The sequence below is a fragment of the Electrophorus electricus genome, chromosome 4, assembly GCF_013358815.1.
Source record: "Electrophorus electricus isolate fEleEle1 chromosome 4, fEleEle1.pri, whole genome shotgun sequence".
In the NCBI taxonomy this organism is placed as follows: Eukaryota; Metazoa; Chordata; class Actinopteri; order Gymnotiformes; family Gymnotidae; genus Electrophorus; species Electrophorus electricus.
This window is the reverse complement of record NC_049538.1, coordinates 23,011,566-23,029,947: the sequence shown is the minus strand read 5'-3', so window position 1 is coordinate 23,029,947 and position 18,382 is coordinate 23,011,566. Positions and strand designations below refer to the sequence as shown.

At 40.9% G+C, this 18,382-nt stretch overlaps 1 protein-coding gene, 2 long non-coding RNA genes and 1 pseudogene across 3 annotated transcripts; 2 read left to right on the top strand and 2 right to left on the bottom strand.

Moving 5' to 3' along the window:
* Nucleotides 1–630: 630 nt before the first annotated feature.
* LOC118241242 lies at nt 631–1,427 on the bottom strand. The gene is made up of 2 exons (XR_004775927.1): nt 947–1,427; nt 631–680 (listed from the first exon to the last, which is right to left on the bottom strand). It is a non-coding gene; the product is annotated as an uncharacterized LOC118241242 (long non-coding RNA).
* A 2,046-nt stretch (nt 1,428–3,473) lies between these two features.
* LOC118241224 lies at nt 3,474–6,176 on the bottom strand. The gene is made up of 2 exons (XM_035525444.1): nt 6,137–6,176; nt 3,474–5,665 (listed from the first exon to the last, which is right to left on the bottom strand). Exon 2 carries the CDS (start codon nt 5,655–5,657, stop codon nt 3,474–3,476), a length of 2,184 nt encoding a protein of 727 aa, XP_035381337.1. The 5' UTR covers nt 5,658–5,665; nt 6,137–6,176.
* A 7,028-nt stretch (nt 6,177–13,204) lies between these two features.
* LOC118241243 lies at nt 13,205–16,155 on the top strand. The gene is made up of 3 exons (XR_004775928.1): nt 13,205–14,580; nt 15,289–15,424; nt 15,532–16,155. It is a non-coding gene; the product is annotated as an uncharacterized LOC118241243 (long non-coding RNA).
* Nucleotides 16,156–16,187: 32 nt separating this feature from the next.
* Nucleotides 16,188–18,230, top strand: LOC118241223 (annotated as a pseudogene).
* Nucleotides 18,231–18,382: the final 152 nt, after the last annotated feature.

Below are 18,382 nucleotides of genomic sequence, written 5' to 3'. Positions count from 1 at the left end.
CCCAACATGTCTTCCCAAGGGGTAGAGCTGGGAGAAAGAGAGTCAGGAAGTCTGTGCTGTAACTATAGCTGTGTCTGGAGTGAAAGTGAGGATCCAGACAGCACTCACCTTGACTTATCGGGTAAAGCAGACAGAGAGTGACAGTAAGAGGGAGAGATCAAGGAGCAGTGTGAAGTAGAGGACACCCAGGAGAGTGAGAGAGGAGGCAAGGTGATAGAGCCAGGTTCTCTCTCTCTCTCTCTCTCTCTCTCTCTCTCTCTCTCCCTCTCGGCCTTACTCTCTCGCTCTTATTTTCTCTGCCACTCCCATTCCTTCTTTTTTGTCTTTGTTGCAAGAGTATACATGGCCTATTGCTATGGAGACAGTCAACCATTACAGGTGATGTGTGTGTGTGTGTGTGTGTGTGCGTGCGTGTGTGTGTTGGTCAATGGCATGCTTTCACACACACACACACACACACCCACACACACACACACACACACACACACAGTCTGCATAATAAAACACACTTTATTTAAGAGTCCACAATTTGGTAAGGTGACCAGCAATTTTAAAATCCACATTCCGCAGTCTGCATTTCTCAAGCATTGCAGATTATTATTATAATGTTAAGTATACAGACGATCTCTATGCTGCATTAGTTCTGCTGTCCTACTGCAGAGGTACACGTGGTCAAAGTGCTGTGTGTGGGGGTAGAGAGAGAGAGAGTGAGGGAGAGTGGAGAGAGAGAGAGAGAGTGAGGGAGAGTGTAGAGAGAGAGGGTGGGAGTGTTAGAGAACAATAATCAAATACAATAGCGCAATCTAGCCAGAGAGACCAATGAAGACTTTGTCCCTAGGGTGTGGCAGTCACTGCTATAGGTGTGTGTGTGTGTGTGTGTGTGTGTGTGTGTGTGTGTGTGTGTGTGTGTGTTCCTGTCTTGGAGGGGATCGAACACTTCACTTACCATAAGGAGGCAGATGGCGGATTCAGGCATCAGCTGTACAGCCATGTTCCCCTGCTGCTCCCTCCCTCACCCAAACCTTAGACGCACTGCACAGGTAACACCCAGCACCTCCAGCACACTGGCAATGCCCACGAGACCCCCAGCACAGTGGCTCTCCGCCGTAACGTTCAGAAAACGCAAAGTCAAGACTCAGGCAACACCAGCTTCTGGGCTCCAGGCAGAGAGTTGTAGTGCAGCCTGCTCCTATTGTCCAATGCCTTGCAAGCGCTGGCTGAAAGGTCCACGTGCCAGCCCCTTGTCTTGTCGTTCCGCACAGTCTTTCCCTCTTCCGTCAGGACCCCCGGCTGTTCTGTCTGCGCTCTCTCACACACTCCTGCTTCTGTGACATCCAACGGCCAGTTAAAGCTCCCTCCTCCCCTCAGAATGGGTGCTGGGACATGCACACATGCGCGTATGCACACAAACACACACACACACACACACAAACACACACACACACACACACACACACACACACAAGCACTGGCTCCCCTCCTTCTCTCTCCCCTTCATGCACACTCTCACAGGAATGGTGATAGGACATGGATCGGCTTCTCGGGTGGAGAGGAGGGGCAGCAGAAGCCCATACATCCGCTTGTGTACTTTTCCGCTCCCAAATCCATCGCATCACACTGCTAAAAGCAGGGCAATGAACAAGAGAGAAAGAGGGAGAGGGAGAGAGGAAGAAAGAAGGAAGGAAGAGATCAGTCTCGCCTCCAGACTGCCTCTGAACTCATTTCAAGCTCTGCAAGGCAGAGGCACTGGCAAATACAGACATGAGTGCATACACACTCACACCTCAACCCCCCCCCCTCCACTGTCTGTACATGAAATGGTTCTTATAGTCTTTTTAACCCCTTGTTTGCTAGCAGAAAGCAAATAGAGCCTATAGGGATAAGAGAGAAAGAGAAAGAATGACACAAAAAATAAGAATGAGATAAAAAGAGATCCAGATACGTGAAGCACATGTTGATGAGGGTTGGACTTGCAGAGGCCACATGGCAGTCACGTTAGAAGTGTTGATGCAGTAACTGCATCTGCAGCTAAACTAATGCTGCGTGCGTGTGTGTGTGTGCATGCGTGCGCGGGTCTGTGTATATGTGTATCTTTTTCCATTCTCCACCAAAAAGAGGTCAGGAGGCAATTGTCTCTCTAGAGATGTAACACACTTTCTGCAAACATATCATCAGATAATGGCAGAACACCTTACAACACACCAATGCAAATCTGTTTACATATACAGTTGAATCATGAGAAAGATTATGCAAGGTGAGAATTATGATTTTAATGTCCTCTGGTTCTGTGGCTTTTGATACAGCCTGTGTTAACTGAACATGGTTTTTCTTTTCTCCAGGACAATTGTGTCTCAGTTTTATTGCAGCTTAATGGTTTAATGCTTGGTTCCTAATATACATATACATATACATGCATGCACCCATACACACCTTATTTCCTTGACAAGCTCTTATAGGCCTCTGGACTAATTAATCCCCAAGAAAAGTGAAATGACAAGTATATATACCACAGATTTACCACAGGTGGACTCCAATCAAGTTGTTGTTGAAACAACTGAAGGATGATCAGTGGAAACAAGATGCACCTGAGCTCAATTTTGAGTGTCATGATAAAGGCTGTGAATACTTATGTTCATGTGATTTTTTTTGTTTTTTTATTTTTAATATATTTGTTACAATTCCAAACAAACTTTTTTTACTTTGTCATTATGGGGTATTGTGTGTAGAATTTTGAGGGAATTTTTTTAAAATCCAATTTGGAATAAGGCTGAAACATAACAAAATGTGGAAAAATTGTTTGCATACATGGATGTCCTTACTTGAGCAGTCATAATTCATAATCATAATAATTCACTAAAATGATTCATTATAGCTAATGTTTTGAAATAATGAAATCATAGTGTCTGTGATTTCTTTTTTGTGTAAAGTGTCAGACTTTGTTTTTACTAAGATGTTGGGCCCATCAGTACCACCCTAGCTGCTAAGAACTGCTACTTCCTTTACTGAGCCTGTATTCCTCTGTTCACCACACTGCACTCACACTCAATGTGCAACACAATTAATGTGTGAAGAATTGTGAGTTTACTAAAATCTAATGGCTTTAGTTCACTCATTACACTTTAGTAAATCTAAACTCCAATTTCTTTTTTCTACTGAAAAAGAGATGAGCAATAGCTAATAATTAGTAATAGCTACTCTGCAATCTGAAATGGTTTTTTGTTTGTTTGTTTGGCATACATATTACCTCTTGGATTTTAAAGTTCTTTGAATCACAAAGAAAAACAATACGAGACAGTATGATGCTGCAGTAATTTAATCAAAAGAACAAAATTGATTATTCAGAATAGATTAACAGAGAGGAATTAGGTCAAACCTTCTAATCATGTTTTTGTCAAATGTAATACTGTATACATACTACATTAAAATGACAGAAAAAAGAAAAGAAAAGTATAGGAAAATACACTATTATGAAGTTATGCATATTGGTCAGCATCATCCTCAGTTATAGCCTTCATCTCAGTTGCTGGTTTTTCTTCCTCCACCTTCTGAATTGGTTCCTTCATTGCATCTATTGCCTTCTTCAGATTGAGATTGTCCTTTTCACTCAGTGGGGCCAGTGCTGGGGTAAGGATTGTCTTGATTTGAGTTATTCTTTCTTCACATCTGTTGTGAAACTCCTTCCTGTTTTTTGCTGCAAGGCTGTTGATACCATTTTGGGCAGATTCGCATTCCATCCCTAACTTGTCAATCTCTGCAAGGAACTGAGGTGAGTTTGGATCCATGGTCATCAGTCTTCCCAGAGTACTGACATTGTTCATCAGGTACTGGACAGACACCTCAGTGTAAGTGGTAGACATCATGTTAACCAAATAGGCGTAGGCAGAAGCATTCAGAGCATTAGTGTAGATTTTGTCTTTGACAAACATGCTGTAGGTGTAGCTGTTCTCTACAGCTATTTCAACGGTCTGCTTAAAATTTTTAAGATTTTCACTAAGAGTGGTCTTAACAATGTTTGAAATGATCTGAAAGAAGTGCACCAGTTTCTCCCACTGTTCTTTCACCTGCCCCATGATTTCCAGGCCTTTCGCTAGCACCACAATTCTCTTGTTGAAGTCGATCTCCTTGAGATTATAATGTTTCAGATCACTCACAATTTCAGCAAGAGCTTTTTTCTTCTGATCCAAGTTGTCCATAGTCTTCTCGTTCCGTTCATTTGCAATTTTTAGCTGGGTTTCAGCCATTTGTAGACGTAGATGAGATTGTCTTAAGTGCATCTGGACCACATCTGTATTTGCCGAGTCATAGATTTGCTGTTGACTTGACTTGGGGGGCGTTGTCGAGAAAGATGGCTGATTTGTAAAAGACTTGCCTTTGGAATAAAAGGCCATGGCCCTTACATTCAGTTCGTCAATGGCTTTAATAAGCTCCTCTGTTTTGGCATCATCACATTTCCCCTCTGGAGCATATTTACCTAGCTCTGTTAAAGTGGAGATAGCCTTGTCACAGATGCCTAGTGCCTCGGATTTAATTGGGCATTCAGCTTCTTGCTGTATATCTCTGCTGACTTGCTGAAATAGTCCCACCAAGTAATCAGACTTTACCGTTTGCTTCTCCTGATCATACACCTCAGGCCAATTTATTTCCTTACCTTTGCAAAGTTCTTCCATTTTCTCAACCACTAGTAGAAATGTTATAGATTTAGAAAATATGTTACTTGTTGCCAACATTTCATCCACGTTACTCTTCATTCCAGTGGCCATGTTTCTGTGGCTTTCAGGAGTGCCTTTTAAGTTTTTGATCACATGTGTTATGGCTTTTGGTGTAATAGTGTCCGCTTGGAGATAGGTTTGGATAATTTGTCCTGGAAGAAATTCTGTTGCAAACGCACAGGCTATTGATATTGCTTGCTCTGACATACTTGATATTAGCTTCAGGCCAAAAAGGCCCCATCCACTTGGCAAATCTTTCATTGCTTGCTGGTAGGCCCTTCTGTCCTCAGCTAATCTTTCATTAGCCAGATTGAAAGCAGCCTCGGCCCTGTCGCTTGCCTCCTTAGCTTCAGCCCGTTTAATCTTTGCTATCTCAATGTTTTTCTTGATTTCTTCCATCTCCTCATCATGACTCTGTCTTGCATTCACCAAAGCCTCCACCAGTTCTTGCATCAGCTTGATGATATCTGAGAATTGTTTCTCAGTCATGATGGCCAGGTTTAAGCATTCTGATGATATGTGCGCAATGTTCTGAAGCTCAGCTGGTAAGAAGGCTTGGACAAGACCATCATCCTCCTGTATTATGAGCCCAACTGAGTTTTTGATGTACTCTGGAACCTGTCCGGTGTACATACGAATTTGGTCCATGTTCTTGTGAGCAACATTAAAGGCTTGCCAGCAACCATTACATACTTGAAAGAGGCAGGCCCTAAAAGAATTGGGGTATCTGATGAATTTGAACCCGTCTTTTGGTGGATTTTTATTGATGGAGAAGTCATCTGCAGCAGAAATGCGTACCAGCTGAGCCAGTAAATCGATGGAGACGGGTGCCGGCAATAGATACTGCTCCCAGTTAGCATAGGGCTGCATCAGCAGCATGATGTCATTTCTGTAATCCTGTGCTTTGGTGAAACTCTTAGTAGCTTGGTTGAGCTTTGACAGCGCCATTGTTTTCCCTAAAATAGAGTAAGGCAGAACATTTGTATAACATAAAGCCATAATAAGACAATCAGGAGATTCAGCATTTATTATTTCTGTACTATAAAGCAGTTAGCACTAACAACAACAGCACCTGCAGTGTTTCATCCACTAAACAATTTCAGATTAGAACACATCATAAGTTACATGTGGTTGCTTAGTAGTTTTTTTTTCCTTCACAACAAGTGAAGTAAAATTAGTAGAAAGCAGAAAATAATACTATTTTAACTACCCACCATTTTACAAAATTAATACTCTTTGATTGATGAGCATTTAAATGCTTTTTTTCATAAACATTGTTTTTTCATAAACTTCATTATGGTGTAGACTTCAACAAATTCACTATACAGTATATTTCATAAAAAAGTTGATGAATGTAAACAGAAATTCATATTATGCAAACATAAACTCACAGAAATCTGTAGAGGATAGAATAGAACGGTTTGTACCTGAAGTACTGTGGATACCTCTTGAAGAAGTGAGTAGTTGAAGTAGTAGCCTGCCAGACTAGATGCTGTTCTGCTCCAAAACAACAACTTTTATATCATCCTTTCATATTTGTCAGCAAAACAATATAACTGTGTCCTGCAAAAATATGCAGTCTGAGTTGTAATTCTGAATTCTACAGAACAGCTTTACTTCCTATAACTACTGAAATTTCTTTGTTTTTCGTGTCTCTATTTGGATCCCCATTAGCTGAGGTAGCAGCTGCTCTTCCTGGGCTCCACCAACAAAACTGTGTACTCCCATGATCATAGTTGGTAACTTGTTCCATACTGTGGTGACCAAGACAATACAGATCTGCACGCTACATCTGTTTTAGGTTTTGGTTTAACTAACCTGCCTGGCAGTGTTACTATGTTGAGCTCTCGCATAATTTATATTGTGTTTACTATCACAGATATTGCTAAAGACGCCCATTAGACCGCAGGCCAGCCTCTCCTGAGCTCTGAGCCATGAGAGAGGCATGCTCGCTCTCCTTACTGACAGGGCAGTGTGAGGCTTGCAGATTCATTCTCAGCTAACCAGAGCTTAGACAGCTCTTTCCTGACAGCTCCCCTGGGAAACACCACAATGAAAGCATCTAGGGGAGGAGAAACTGCTGTTTTACCATAGACTAAACCCATATATACTTTGTTTTGTTAATAACAAATGCCACAGTAAAGTCAAGTAATATGATTCCGACCATTATTTTCTTGTAAAAATATCTTGTCGATCATTTTTGTCAGTGCTGTGCACGTAGAATGATCTGCTTTATAGGCATGCTTGAAATCAATGATTCATTAAGTGAAAAATAGTAGATTATCTGCTCAAGAATAACTTTTTCCATTAGGTTGCTCAATACAAAAGAAACTAATTCCAGGCAAAACACACCATTCTAAATTTGATAATAATACCCCAAAAGTAACACCAGCAACCTTTGAAAGGATGATCAATACACTGTTTGATAATAATAATAATAATAAGAAGAAGAAGAAGAAGAAGAAGAAGAAGAAGAAGAAGAAGAAGAAAAAGAAGAAGAAGAATTTTATTCTAATTAAGAAATTACGTGCATTTCTTGTTACCCTATGGCACTTTACAAGATCATACAATATAAAAAAGGTCAAATAAAATATAAAGAAGATTCAAATATATAAATACGAGTAAAACTGGTTAAAAAAAAAGACATAATATTGATGCAAGTGCATACTAAAGTAACCAATTAAAGGTTGAAATGATCTCAGACAAAGAGATGAGTTATGAAATTATTGTAAATGAGCAGCTGGAGGAAGAAGCCTTGGGTCTGCAGCTCTAGAAACGCCAATAGTGCAGAGTGTGACGTGAGGGACAGAGAGCAGATGAGTGTCAGAGGGATGGAGACAGAATGAAGGAAAAGACATATGAGGAACACCAGAAAGGGATGGACAGGTCAGACCATGAGGGCAAAAACCAAGAGAAGGATTTTGTACTGCTCACAGCCACGAACAGGAACCCAGTGTAAATGTTTGAGTGTAGTAGTTATATGTTCCCTTAAGCTGGTGTGTGTAAGAACTCCAGCAGCCATTTTCTGAATGTTCTGCAGCTTCTTTAACCCACAGACAGGAAGCCCATAAAGAACAACACTGCAGCAGTCCAATCAACATCGCACAGCACTGTATTAGCCTAATCAGCATCACACAGTTCTGCAGTAGTCTAACTGGTATCATACAGAACTGCAGTAGTCTAGCTGGCATCACACAGCACTTCAGTAGTCTAATTAGCATCACAAAGCGCTGCAGTAGTATAATGATCATCAAAAATGCATAAATAAGTAACCTTGTATCACAATTTGCATGCCTATATCCTTACACATAGATATATTTGCTGACTATTACACCATTGTAACATTTTTTAAACAAATTAATTGCAATAACTAAACAATTGAATAATTTAAATTTAATGTCTCTTATACAATCATAAAGCTGACTAAGGCTGACAACTAATCAATAGGAGAACTTCTACCTTAAAGGATTAGTGTGACGGTTGAGTCTAAGGCATTGTGGGAATTGGAGAAATAATTGAATCATGTAGGTGTAACATAATGAAGAGAGGATAACTTAATAAAACATAGAAGGCTAAGGTTAGTCTAATTTTAATTGGCCCAGGCCATTCACTACCACTAAATGACTAAATAGGGATGTTGTGCCCTCTAGTGGGTGAGTCAGAGATAATTATGCAACAAAAATACTTGTGAAGTCTGGTATGCTTTATCATTAAAGTTGCTATAAGATCTTTTTTGGAAGCACTTTGACTAAACTGTTTTATGTATTTGTAGCTACCAATAAACCTCTCTTGTAGGAGGATATATTCTGTATCTGTTAATTCTATGCGTACATTCAGCACATGGAATCTGCCAACATCCATTCCTGCATGTTCTTTCAGGATCAAGGCCTCTGGAATGGTGACTGATGTAGCAGAGCACCTAGGCAACTTTCAGTATGTGATAAAAATGAAAAATAATATTGAACAAGCTGGTATGCATGCACACATGTGCACACACAAGCAGACCTTTCTTAACCTCTTCTCTTGCCAACCCCAGTTCACCTGTTTCTTACAGTTTATGGAAATTACTGTTTCTCCTTTCAATGTGCCTGTTATTTTTTTTAAATGTTGCTTCTGAGGAACTCACACAAATTTCCCCCAATCAGATATGCTGAGCAGAGGTGGTGTTTGTCCTATTCAGCAGCTTCTTCCTGCTTACTTAGAAGCTTTTGCTCCTATAAGCTTCTTCTGGGCTTTGTGGGCTTTCAATCAGGGACTCTGCTGGGTCACTGGTGTATATGTGCATGTGTGTGTGTGTGTGTGTGTGTGTGTGTGTGTGTGTGTGTGTGTGTGTGTGTGTGTGTGTGTGTGTGTGTGTGTGTATGTGTGTGTGTGGAGCCCAGAGAAGGGAGCTGCTCTTGGAGAGGACCTTCTCCAGTGGTTACTGGGCAAAAGCGCTAATCCCCTTCATTGTGAAGTAGAGCCTCCACAGAGGGTCATAGCAATACAGGCCTGACACAGAGCATGGGCTTCTATGTCATACACATGTCCACATATTCACCTTCAAGCTCACTGAGAGAGGCTTTCCTGCCTTCGCAAACAGTAGTCTCATTCATTATGAGAGAATACTTCTACTGAGAGTGCCTTAACTCTAGAACACTATATATTCAAATAAAAGACACATTTGTTACATATGTTTAATGTTCAAAGGAATCATTATTTGTGACTTAATATTTTAATTTCAAAGAGCTGGACAAAGACTTTGAGTTCCTCTGAACAGTACATGGAGATCAGATTACATCTCAGTAAGATGCATGATGAGATCTTGTACTGCAGCTTGTGTTTATTGTAGTTTTCCATGGAATGACCATGAGATTTGCACTAAATAGATGCCAGTCAGTTCAGTCAGCAATATATATTGCTAAAAAGATTCCCCTGTCTTCTAAAAGGCAAAACCTGTATGTCTTGGTTGGATGTAATCATTGAATGTGTTGGATGTAATCATTGAATTAGAACTGAAATTTAATTAATTATTAAGATGCACAAAATATGGTTGTTTTTGATTGTGTAATGTTTTCCTTTTCCACATATGCCTTCCAGCACTTTAGTTCTGTTCAGTGGTTTATATTTCAGTGGAAACAGGTCCTTACATATTCCGCAGAAAGCAAAAAATAAAAACAACTAAACAACTACCAACTAATAAAGATGTCAAGTTGAACATGGAACGTCTTGTTTTGTTTATTCATTTGTTGTTCTGGTTTCTCTTTATGCCGTTCTGTTGATTTGTATCCACTTCATGGCAGGTTGAAAATGATTTGATTCTGTGAGACATTTGGAGGAAGTGCGAGTACAGAAAAAAAGTGTGTAACTGAACTGTGACGTTCTTTAATAGGCTGTATCACTTTTTTTTCTTTGAGTCTGTGAGGACCTCATAAAGCATGGCTTGTGGCAAGTGGGTTAGTACAAGGGTAAATATGGGATAGGAGTATCACACGAGAGGCTGATGCCTCTTGTCATGAAGCAGACCCTCCAGCAGATCAGAGTGCTCCTGGATTGGGACAGTGGTCTGATCTCCTTCTTTGATCCTCTCAACAACAGATACGTGCACACTTTCAGACAAACATTCACCAAGCAAGTCTATCCGTACTTCTATAATGTTTGTCCTGCTAAAACTATGAGGGTGTTACCAGAATAGGCTGCAACCACTAAGGACAATATGCTAGTGTAATGGAAAAAAGGAACCTAGTCTATTGAAAATGAACACATTTCTACTTGATCATCATTTCAACAAGGGTGCACCGTGAGATAACATTTATTATTGTAATTATGGATGGCCTTTTCCCACTTGGCCAAAGTTTTTGCTTTTGGCTCAGTTTTCCATTGCTCTGAGGTTGTCTGCTTGAAGGATTCAAACCTAGTTTAAAGGTAATCAGACTTTCTTTTGTTTCCTGTGATCATATACCTTCAATCATTTAATGTGATAATGTTATTTCTATTTAGGAGTTGTTTTCCTTGTGCACGCAGATGCATGCAATTGAGAAACCATTGTTTAGTGAAAAGAATCAAATTTGTTGGCAACTTCCTGGATTTTCATTTATTTGCAATTTTCCTCAGAACTGTTGTGAGAATACACACTCCCTGATAAACAAATATAAAAGGTTTATTGTAGATATTTCCTGTCCACTAGACACCTCCAATGTTTGCTGTCTAGCAAATGTCAGCTGGGTTTACTAGTTTCTGGGAAAACCCATATTATGTGTATCACCTTCATGGTAACCTTTATAATCTCTGGACCTTTAGCTTTGCTGTTGATTTTCTCAAATACCCCAATATGGTCTTATGTAGCATTAAGGCATGCTTTAAAATCTTCTAAGCCAAGTGAAAAGCACTCAGGTATTTACTCTTAAGTGCTGATCATACTGCTGTTTTACTGTGATGTTTTCAGCGTTGTGTAATTACTGAATAGGGCTTAAATAAAACCATTGTCATTGTAAGAAGGCTCAACAGCAGTACTCATCTACTGAAAAAACAAGATGTGGGTTAAGATGAATCTACTTCCCTTTTCATGTACACTGAAAAACATCAGTTTTTCAAATGCTAGGATATATTTTGTCTACAAACACATTTCTATGTATGGTCTTTCTTATCTTTTATAGCATCAAGGGTTCTTTGGAAGGTCAGCAGAAAATGGAAGAGAGGAAGCTGTGTGTGAGTGAATGCTTGTGTGTAATGGCGTTTTCTATGTTGAGTGTAGCTCTATGATGTACTCTGGAGAGCTGAAGTTTGAGAAGAGGACCATGTCTGCTCAGGTGGAGGGGGGTGTTCATGGCCTGCACTCGTAAGTCTTCGTCCTCTCTGCTCACTAAACTCCTACTACCGAATCCATCATGCTCAGTGGCTCTTTTAGGGAACACTCCACCAACTGTCAAGCAGTGCCACAAAAGCACTCAGGGACTGGAAAATAACCTGTGTGTGTCTGTTCTCACAGTTTGCAGTCACAGTGTTATGAATAATAATACACAGTAATAGACCCCTGCTGATCTCCACTGAAATCTGAATGGACATGAAGCTGACAATTTATTTATGAATAATTAATTCAGATAAATTGTGGGTTTCTAATAGATAACAGGGTCATGACATAATGAGTAATGCCTCTATAGATTTCTATTCATGTCTTCAAGTAATTCATGTACATACATTTAATTGAAATAAAACTGGCTTTGGCATGACTGGACAGAGCATTGTAATGTAAACGTCAGTACTATGCACATTTTGCAGTGTGGACTTTTATAAACTCATCAGCTCTGTGCAGACATAGACTGTAGAGCTCTATATTGAATTGTGGATGAGCATATTAAAACCACAAGGGGGAGCTTCTAGAAAATAGATAACATACATACACACACACACACACACACACACACACACACACAGAGAGAGAGAGAGAGAGAGAGAGAGAGAGAGAGAGAGAGAGAGAGAGCGCTGAAAAGAGAAGATGAAACAGAGCTGTTTAATGTTCAACAAATGGAAAGAAGAACAAAATTATGAAAATCAGTAGAAACTATTAGCAAAGTTGAAACTAGTTAATATTTAGTGACAGTACTTGTGGTAGCAAAGTGTACTTAAAATCAGACATTAGCACACTAAAACATTAAAGCATTAAGATAAATCCTTTATGCAAATGCAGTTGTTTGTTAAAGATTGTTTCTTTTAGAAATATAAGTTCTTATCACACCTGTATTAGAATATGAGCCCAGGAGAGTAACCCTAGAACACTAGGAACATTTATGTTACAATTTCCTTGCAAAATCACAAGCCTGATGTGAATATTAAAATAAGAACAACAAATAGATACACCTGTTATCATTTTATTATCCATCTTCACATAATATAGGGAAGGTGCATATGTGCTCATTTCTCCTTTGTTAAAAAAGCACTGACATTTTGCTGCATCAAACATTTGTGTGCCATGCATTTAGTGTGTAGCATAACAACAAACAAATTCTGCAAACTCCTACTTTATGAGCATTAAAGGCGGTTGGGCAGAGTGTTGAGTGAAGCTTCAGAGCTTGACTGTAACCTTGTTATATTTCAATGGCAATGAGGGCAGTACAGGTAGTGACTAAGAGGCTTTCCTTCCCAATCCCTCTGAATGTTGTCTCTGACAACATTCCAGACAGCACTTTAGAGAAAACAGTAGTCCAATGGCAGCAGACAGGCCTTTTTAGGGATCACCACTTACAGAGTCTTACCAAGACACCCAGTAGCTTTATTTTGTTTGGGACGAAGCCTCTATCAGAGCCGTATTTCATTCTACCTGATTCAGCTGCTGCTTGTATGATGCATGTTGGATGAATCTCTTACTCTGCTCCTCAGCTAAGAGAAAGCTCTCCATCTCGATCTGAGGAACAAACTTGGATTGTGTGCGTGGCTCCAGCACAACCACTGGTGAATGCGCACGCAGTGTCCCAGGAGCCGCTCTGTGGTGCAGGTGGAGAGGGGAGGTGGGCGGAGGCCCCGGGGCGTCAGCTCACGCAGGGTTGTAGAGGAGGATTGGAGTACTGGACATCGCTTACATGGAGGGCCATGTCTATGAGCACTTTGCCAATGGCAAGCACGACAGCTACCAGATCGACTACCGCCTCATTGTGGGCGACACAGAGCCAGCCAGATTGCAGCTGTCGCCTCGCGACCCTGAGCACCAGGGGCCATTTGGCCACAACACATCTCATGGGCATGAGACTGCAGCTCAGCGCTACAGCGCCACGCGCATCCAGGCTGGCTACGAACCAGAGAGGTGAGACTCCTACGGTTTCAAAGGAGTGCTGATCAGCAAAATTAACCATGTTTGCATCACTAGGTTAACGTTAGTGTCACTAAACAAGTTCATTAGGAGTGGACTTTATTTTTCTTTTGGATTGTGTACTTTTAAACTGTTGCACAGACTGGGTTGGGTTCTCAGTGATGTGCAATTTTAGCCCAATTCCATATTGTTGGTCTCAGAAGAACACATTCCTTTCGGGGATTATCATCACATAAAATAGACCTATACATTTACAGTCTCTACAGAGAAATACAGTCATGTCATAGTATAATAAAATGTCCTAATGTGTAAATAGTGATGTTTACTCATTTATAATGTCCAGCACTACTCAAATATAACTGCTTGCCTTCTTTGCCCATCATATTAACATTCCCATGTCAGCAGAGTAAAAAGGACCATAAATCTGATTAAGAATTATATTATCAAGACCGATATAATCTGTGTTGTAGAACAGATATGAAAACATTTTGCCATAGCAATGCTCAAAAGCATCACATTCCATTTGTTTTACAGACCCATATCTCTGTACATTTCAATTTACAGAATGGACTAAATTAACTTCCAGGTGTTTAAAGCTCAGTTGGGGGCTGTGTCAGATCCTTTGTGAATAACATAATAAAGTTGAGTATTGGGCAGCCTGACCACGGCTTCAAAACGATTGTGTGGATTTGCTACATCACCAGTCCTCCTTTTATAAGCAAGATGATTATTTCAACCCAAGTCAAAAACATTTTTTGTCTCATCCAAACGGAATTTTCACACCTGAACTATTAGGCCACCTAATAGCGTGGACAGTAAAACAAAGGCGCATCGCCCGTCTGCTCTCTCTTAACATGTCCCGTCGTCATCCACCACGTTGAGAGGATGAGAGTTTTCTCAAACTGAGCAGGTCGAGTCTTTAAAATGTGTAAACTCCAACTGTGATTCTGGGTGATTTAGCTAAGGGCTAGACTTTCGCTTGACTTTGAGAGATGCCACAGAGGCTAGTCTGTAACGGTCGCAGATGAAGACCAGCTGTGTTCCTTGACGTCGTTTTTTGTTGTCTGAAGTACGCGACGCTATCGTCTTGTGAGTGACCCGAGAAGCGGGATTTTCATTCACATTCACTAAGAATAAAGCATCATTGTTCAGTCTTGGAAGTATATCACACTAAATCCGTGTGTACTACTTGAGTACGATAATGACGGTTATTGTTTGCATGCTGCGAATGCGAGGACATCGGCTCTCCCGAATAAAAGGATCAGCACGTCGAAATGGAGAAAGGGCAAAGCGGTAACGAATAGAAATAGCTTTAGCATCCTCGGCCAACACCCACTGGATAAATATTTCGATCCGCGGATCAGTAAAACGCTTACGTTTTAACTCTGTTTACATGAGAGCACAGACAGAATAACCTTTCTTTAGCGTACATCTACTTCTGATGTGACTTGTATTTGCTAGGTTGTTAGTATAATGTATTTTTAGTATCAGCTATTTCTTTATTAATTATTTGTATAACACACTTGTAAGGTTACAATCCCACTAAAATAAGGCTTTGATGTTTTTATATTATTCATAAATTTAAAAAAAGAAAATTAGTTTCTTTTAGGTATTGTGTGTGTGTGTGTTGTGGGTAGAAGGGGGCATAATATCTTAAATGGGGCAGCAATTAGCTCAATAAAATCCCATGAATCTCTCTCTGTCTCTTTCTCTGTGTGTGTGTATGTGTGTGTGTGTGTGTGTGTGTGTGTGTGTGTGTGTGTGTGGTGTGTGTGTGTTGTGTGTGTGTGTGTGCAGTATGGCTGACTACCTGATCAGTGGGGGTACAGGCTATGTGCCTGAAGATGGGCTCACTGCCCAGCAGCTTTTTGCTATCGGAGATGGTCTCAAATACAGACTTGGAGATCATGACCTCTCTTGTTCTGCTTTTCAAGTAGGGGCAGTGCAAATAGCTTTCTTTGATGTTATCAAAGATGTGAAGATGTATTCCCTAGGCACTATCTAGCTGAGCAGTGGTCTCTGTCTATTTCTGCCCACTAGGCCGCCATCTTTAATCTCTGTAATGGAGGCTTTATCTGCACTAGATCCCACACTAGAGGACACTCTCAACTGTGGCCTTATGATTGTCGTACTGCTGGGATGCTCTCTCTCTCACACACTGATGTTCGCATACGCTGCTCTATTCTGTTTACAGTTAGGCTTCCTTTGGCTGCCTCTCTGTCTCCCGTGTCCTCTCAAGCAGTGGTGGGACAGTAATGCCACTTTAATGGATAGGCTGTGACATGACGCATGCTTAAGAACATTAACAGGACATCATTGGACAACATACTCTTAGGTAGATTAACTTATTCCATACTCCAGAATATGCGCTCAACTCTGCAACTCAAGCAGGTATGTTCAATTCTTGCTACTGGGACATGAAGTTTGAAGTTGAAATTGACCTCACATGTATGCACACAAAGTGTCCGAGCTTCTGCTAGTCGCAGGTGGCTATGGGAGCAATCATCAGTCATGTCTCATAGTTCTATCAGCATGGGTGTGTGGAGCTCCCCACGGTCATTTGGTATATGATGCACTAACTGATACGAAAATGTGAGGGTGTAGCATGTATGTCTCAGTGAACTAATTGGTATATATTTTTTTATTTGGCTTGTTTTTCTTTGTTTGTTTGTTCTGTGGTCTTTGATCAGTGATTTGTTCTGATCCTGCCTGGCATCATTGACTTTACCTCAGATGAAGTGGTGAGTACTTTTGCAAAATGCACCAAAACAGCTCAGCAGGTTTCCTGACATGCCCAATAAGGGCTTACCAGTGTGTGTGTTTCAGTAATACAGCACATCTAGTAATGATTTAGTGGAGGGGGCGGGATCTTCCTAATTAATTAGGGAGCTGGCGGTCTCCTCTACCTTCAGTGAGATGGAGGAGCTGAGTCAGTTGCCATGTAGTGCGAACACGACTACAACAGAGGGTGGAGTGTGGCATACTGTAGAGAGGGATGAAGGAGTGCAAATAAGATGTGCAAAATAGGTGGTGTTGGCATCCCAGGTGCATAGGGTGTGTTGTCACAGGCAGAGAGGCTGAGGGGTGTGTGGGTGTTGTGTGTGTGTGTATGACAGTGTGAGGGAGGGCGCAACCAAAATTCCCATGTGTAATGGATATGGGATAGTATATATTGTGGTATTTATATTTGGTGTTACATTTGTGTGGTGTGTGTGTTGTGTGTGTGTGTGTGTGTGTGTGCTAGAATGTGGGAGAGAACGTAGGATGTTTTTGTCTGTCTTACCACAGGGAGGTTAAACTGATGCCCTGCTTATAAAACAGCAATATTTGTGCTTTGAATGAGCACATCCAAGTCACTTGAAGTCAAATTAATAATGGGATAGAGATGTGTGCATATGTGAAAGCTGTCCAAAGTAACACCCCAAACTGTTCTTATCTTTGTGCAATGCATAGTCTGTATGAAAATACAAGCATGAACATAAACAAAGATAATTGTTCTGTAGAACATTGGTTCCTTTCTGTTACCATTTGCGTCTGTCATTCAGGATCTGACCTCTGCTCTGACCCGGAAGATAACCCTGAAGACGCCGCTTATTTCCTCCCCCATGGGTACTGTGACTGAATCCTCCATGGCCATCGCTATGGCTGTGAGTATCCCCCACACACTCAAACCATGAAGTCCTGTTGCTTTTCCATTTAGCTTTCTGTGATTTTGTATTACAGCTCATGGGCGGTATTGGGATCATCCATCACAATTGCACCCCAGAGTTCCAAGCAAATGAAGTCCGGAAAGTTAAGGTGTCAAACTTTCAGTGAATTGTCTTAATAGGAATATAATGAACAACACGTTGAACACGCAGATTTACACACAAGCTTCCCTGAGGCCTCTCATCAGCAGAGCAATATATGGTGTCATGGCAGAAATTCGAGCAGGGCTTCATCGCGGATCCGGTGGTGATGAGTCCACAGCGCACGGTCAGAGATGTGTTTGAGGCCAAGGTGCGACACGGCTTCTCTGGAATCCCTGTCACCGAAAACCGGCAAGATGGGCAGCAAGCTTGTGGGAATCGTGACGTCACGAGACATTGACTTCCTCTCAGAGAAGGACTATGACCGGCTGTTGGAGGAGGTTTGTGATTCATCTTTGATTGTACATACAATATACAAAAGGTTTTTAAAAACACAAATGAATCACATATGACATACAATGCTTAAAAATATAGGTGGAATAGAACTATCATGTAATTGTGATATTTCTGTAAGTGTCAGTGTGTGAAAGAGGGCAATATATATATATATTTATATATTATATATATATATATATATATATATATAATTACACACACACACACACACACATATATATTAAGTGTGTGTGTGTATAAAATCACATTCTTTAAACTCACATCTTTTGTGATTTATTGTGATATTTGCCAGGCAATGACAAAGAGGGAAGATTTAGTGGTTGCACCAGCAGGTGTTTCACTCAAAGAGGCCAATGACATTCTGCAGTACAGCAAAAAAAAGGTCTGATTCTTCATCTTTTCAGCTTGAGAAGTGAAACTGCTTCTAAAGGACTTTGAAAGGTTATTTTCACTTCTCCACTTCTTCTCTGAGTAACGGGTCGGTCGTGGGACGCTTGTTGATTGCAGGTAAACTGCCCATTGTGAACGACAGTGATGAGCTGGTGGCTATAATTGCTTCGCACTGATCTGAAGAAGAACAGAGACTACCCTCTGGCCTCTAAAGACTCCCGCAAACAGCTGCTGTGTGGCGCTGCCATCGTTACCCGTGAGGATGACAAGTACCGGCTGGACCTGCTCGTGCAGGCAGGAGTGGACGTGGTGGTGCTGGTAGGTCTTAAGGTCCTAAAGGGAGTGGGATTAGGCTC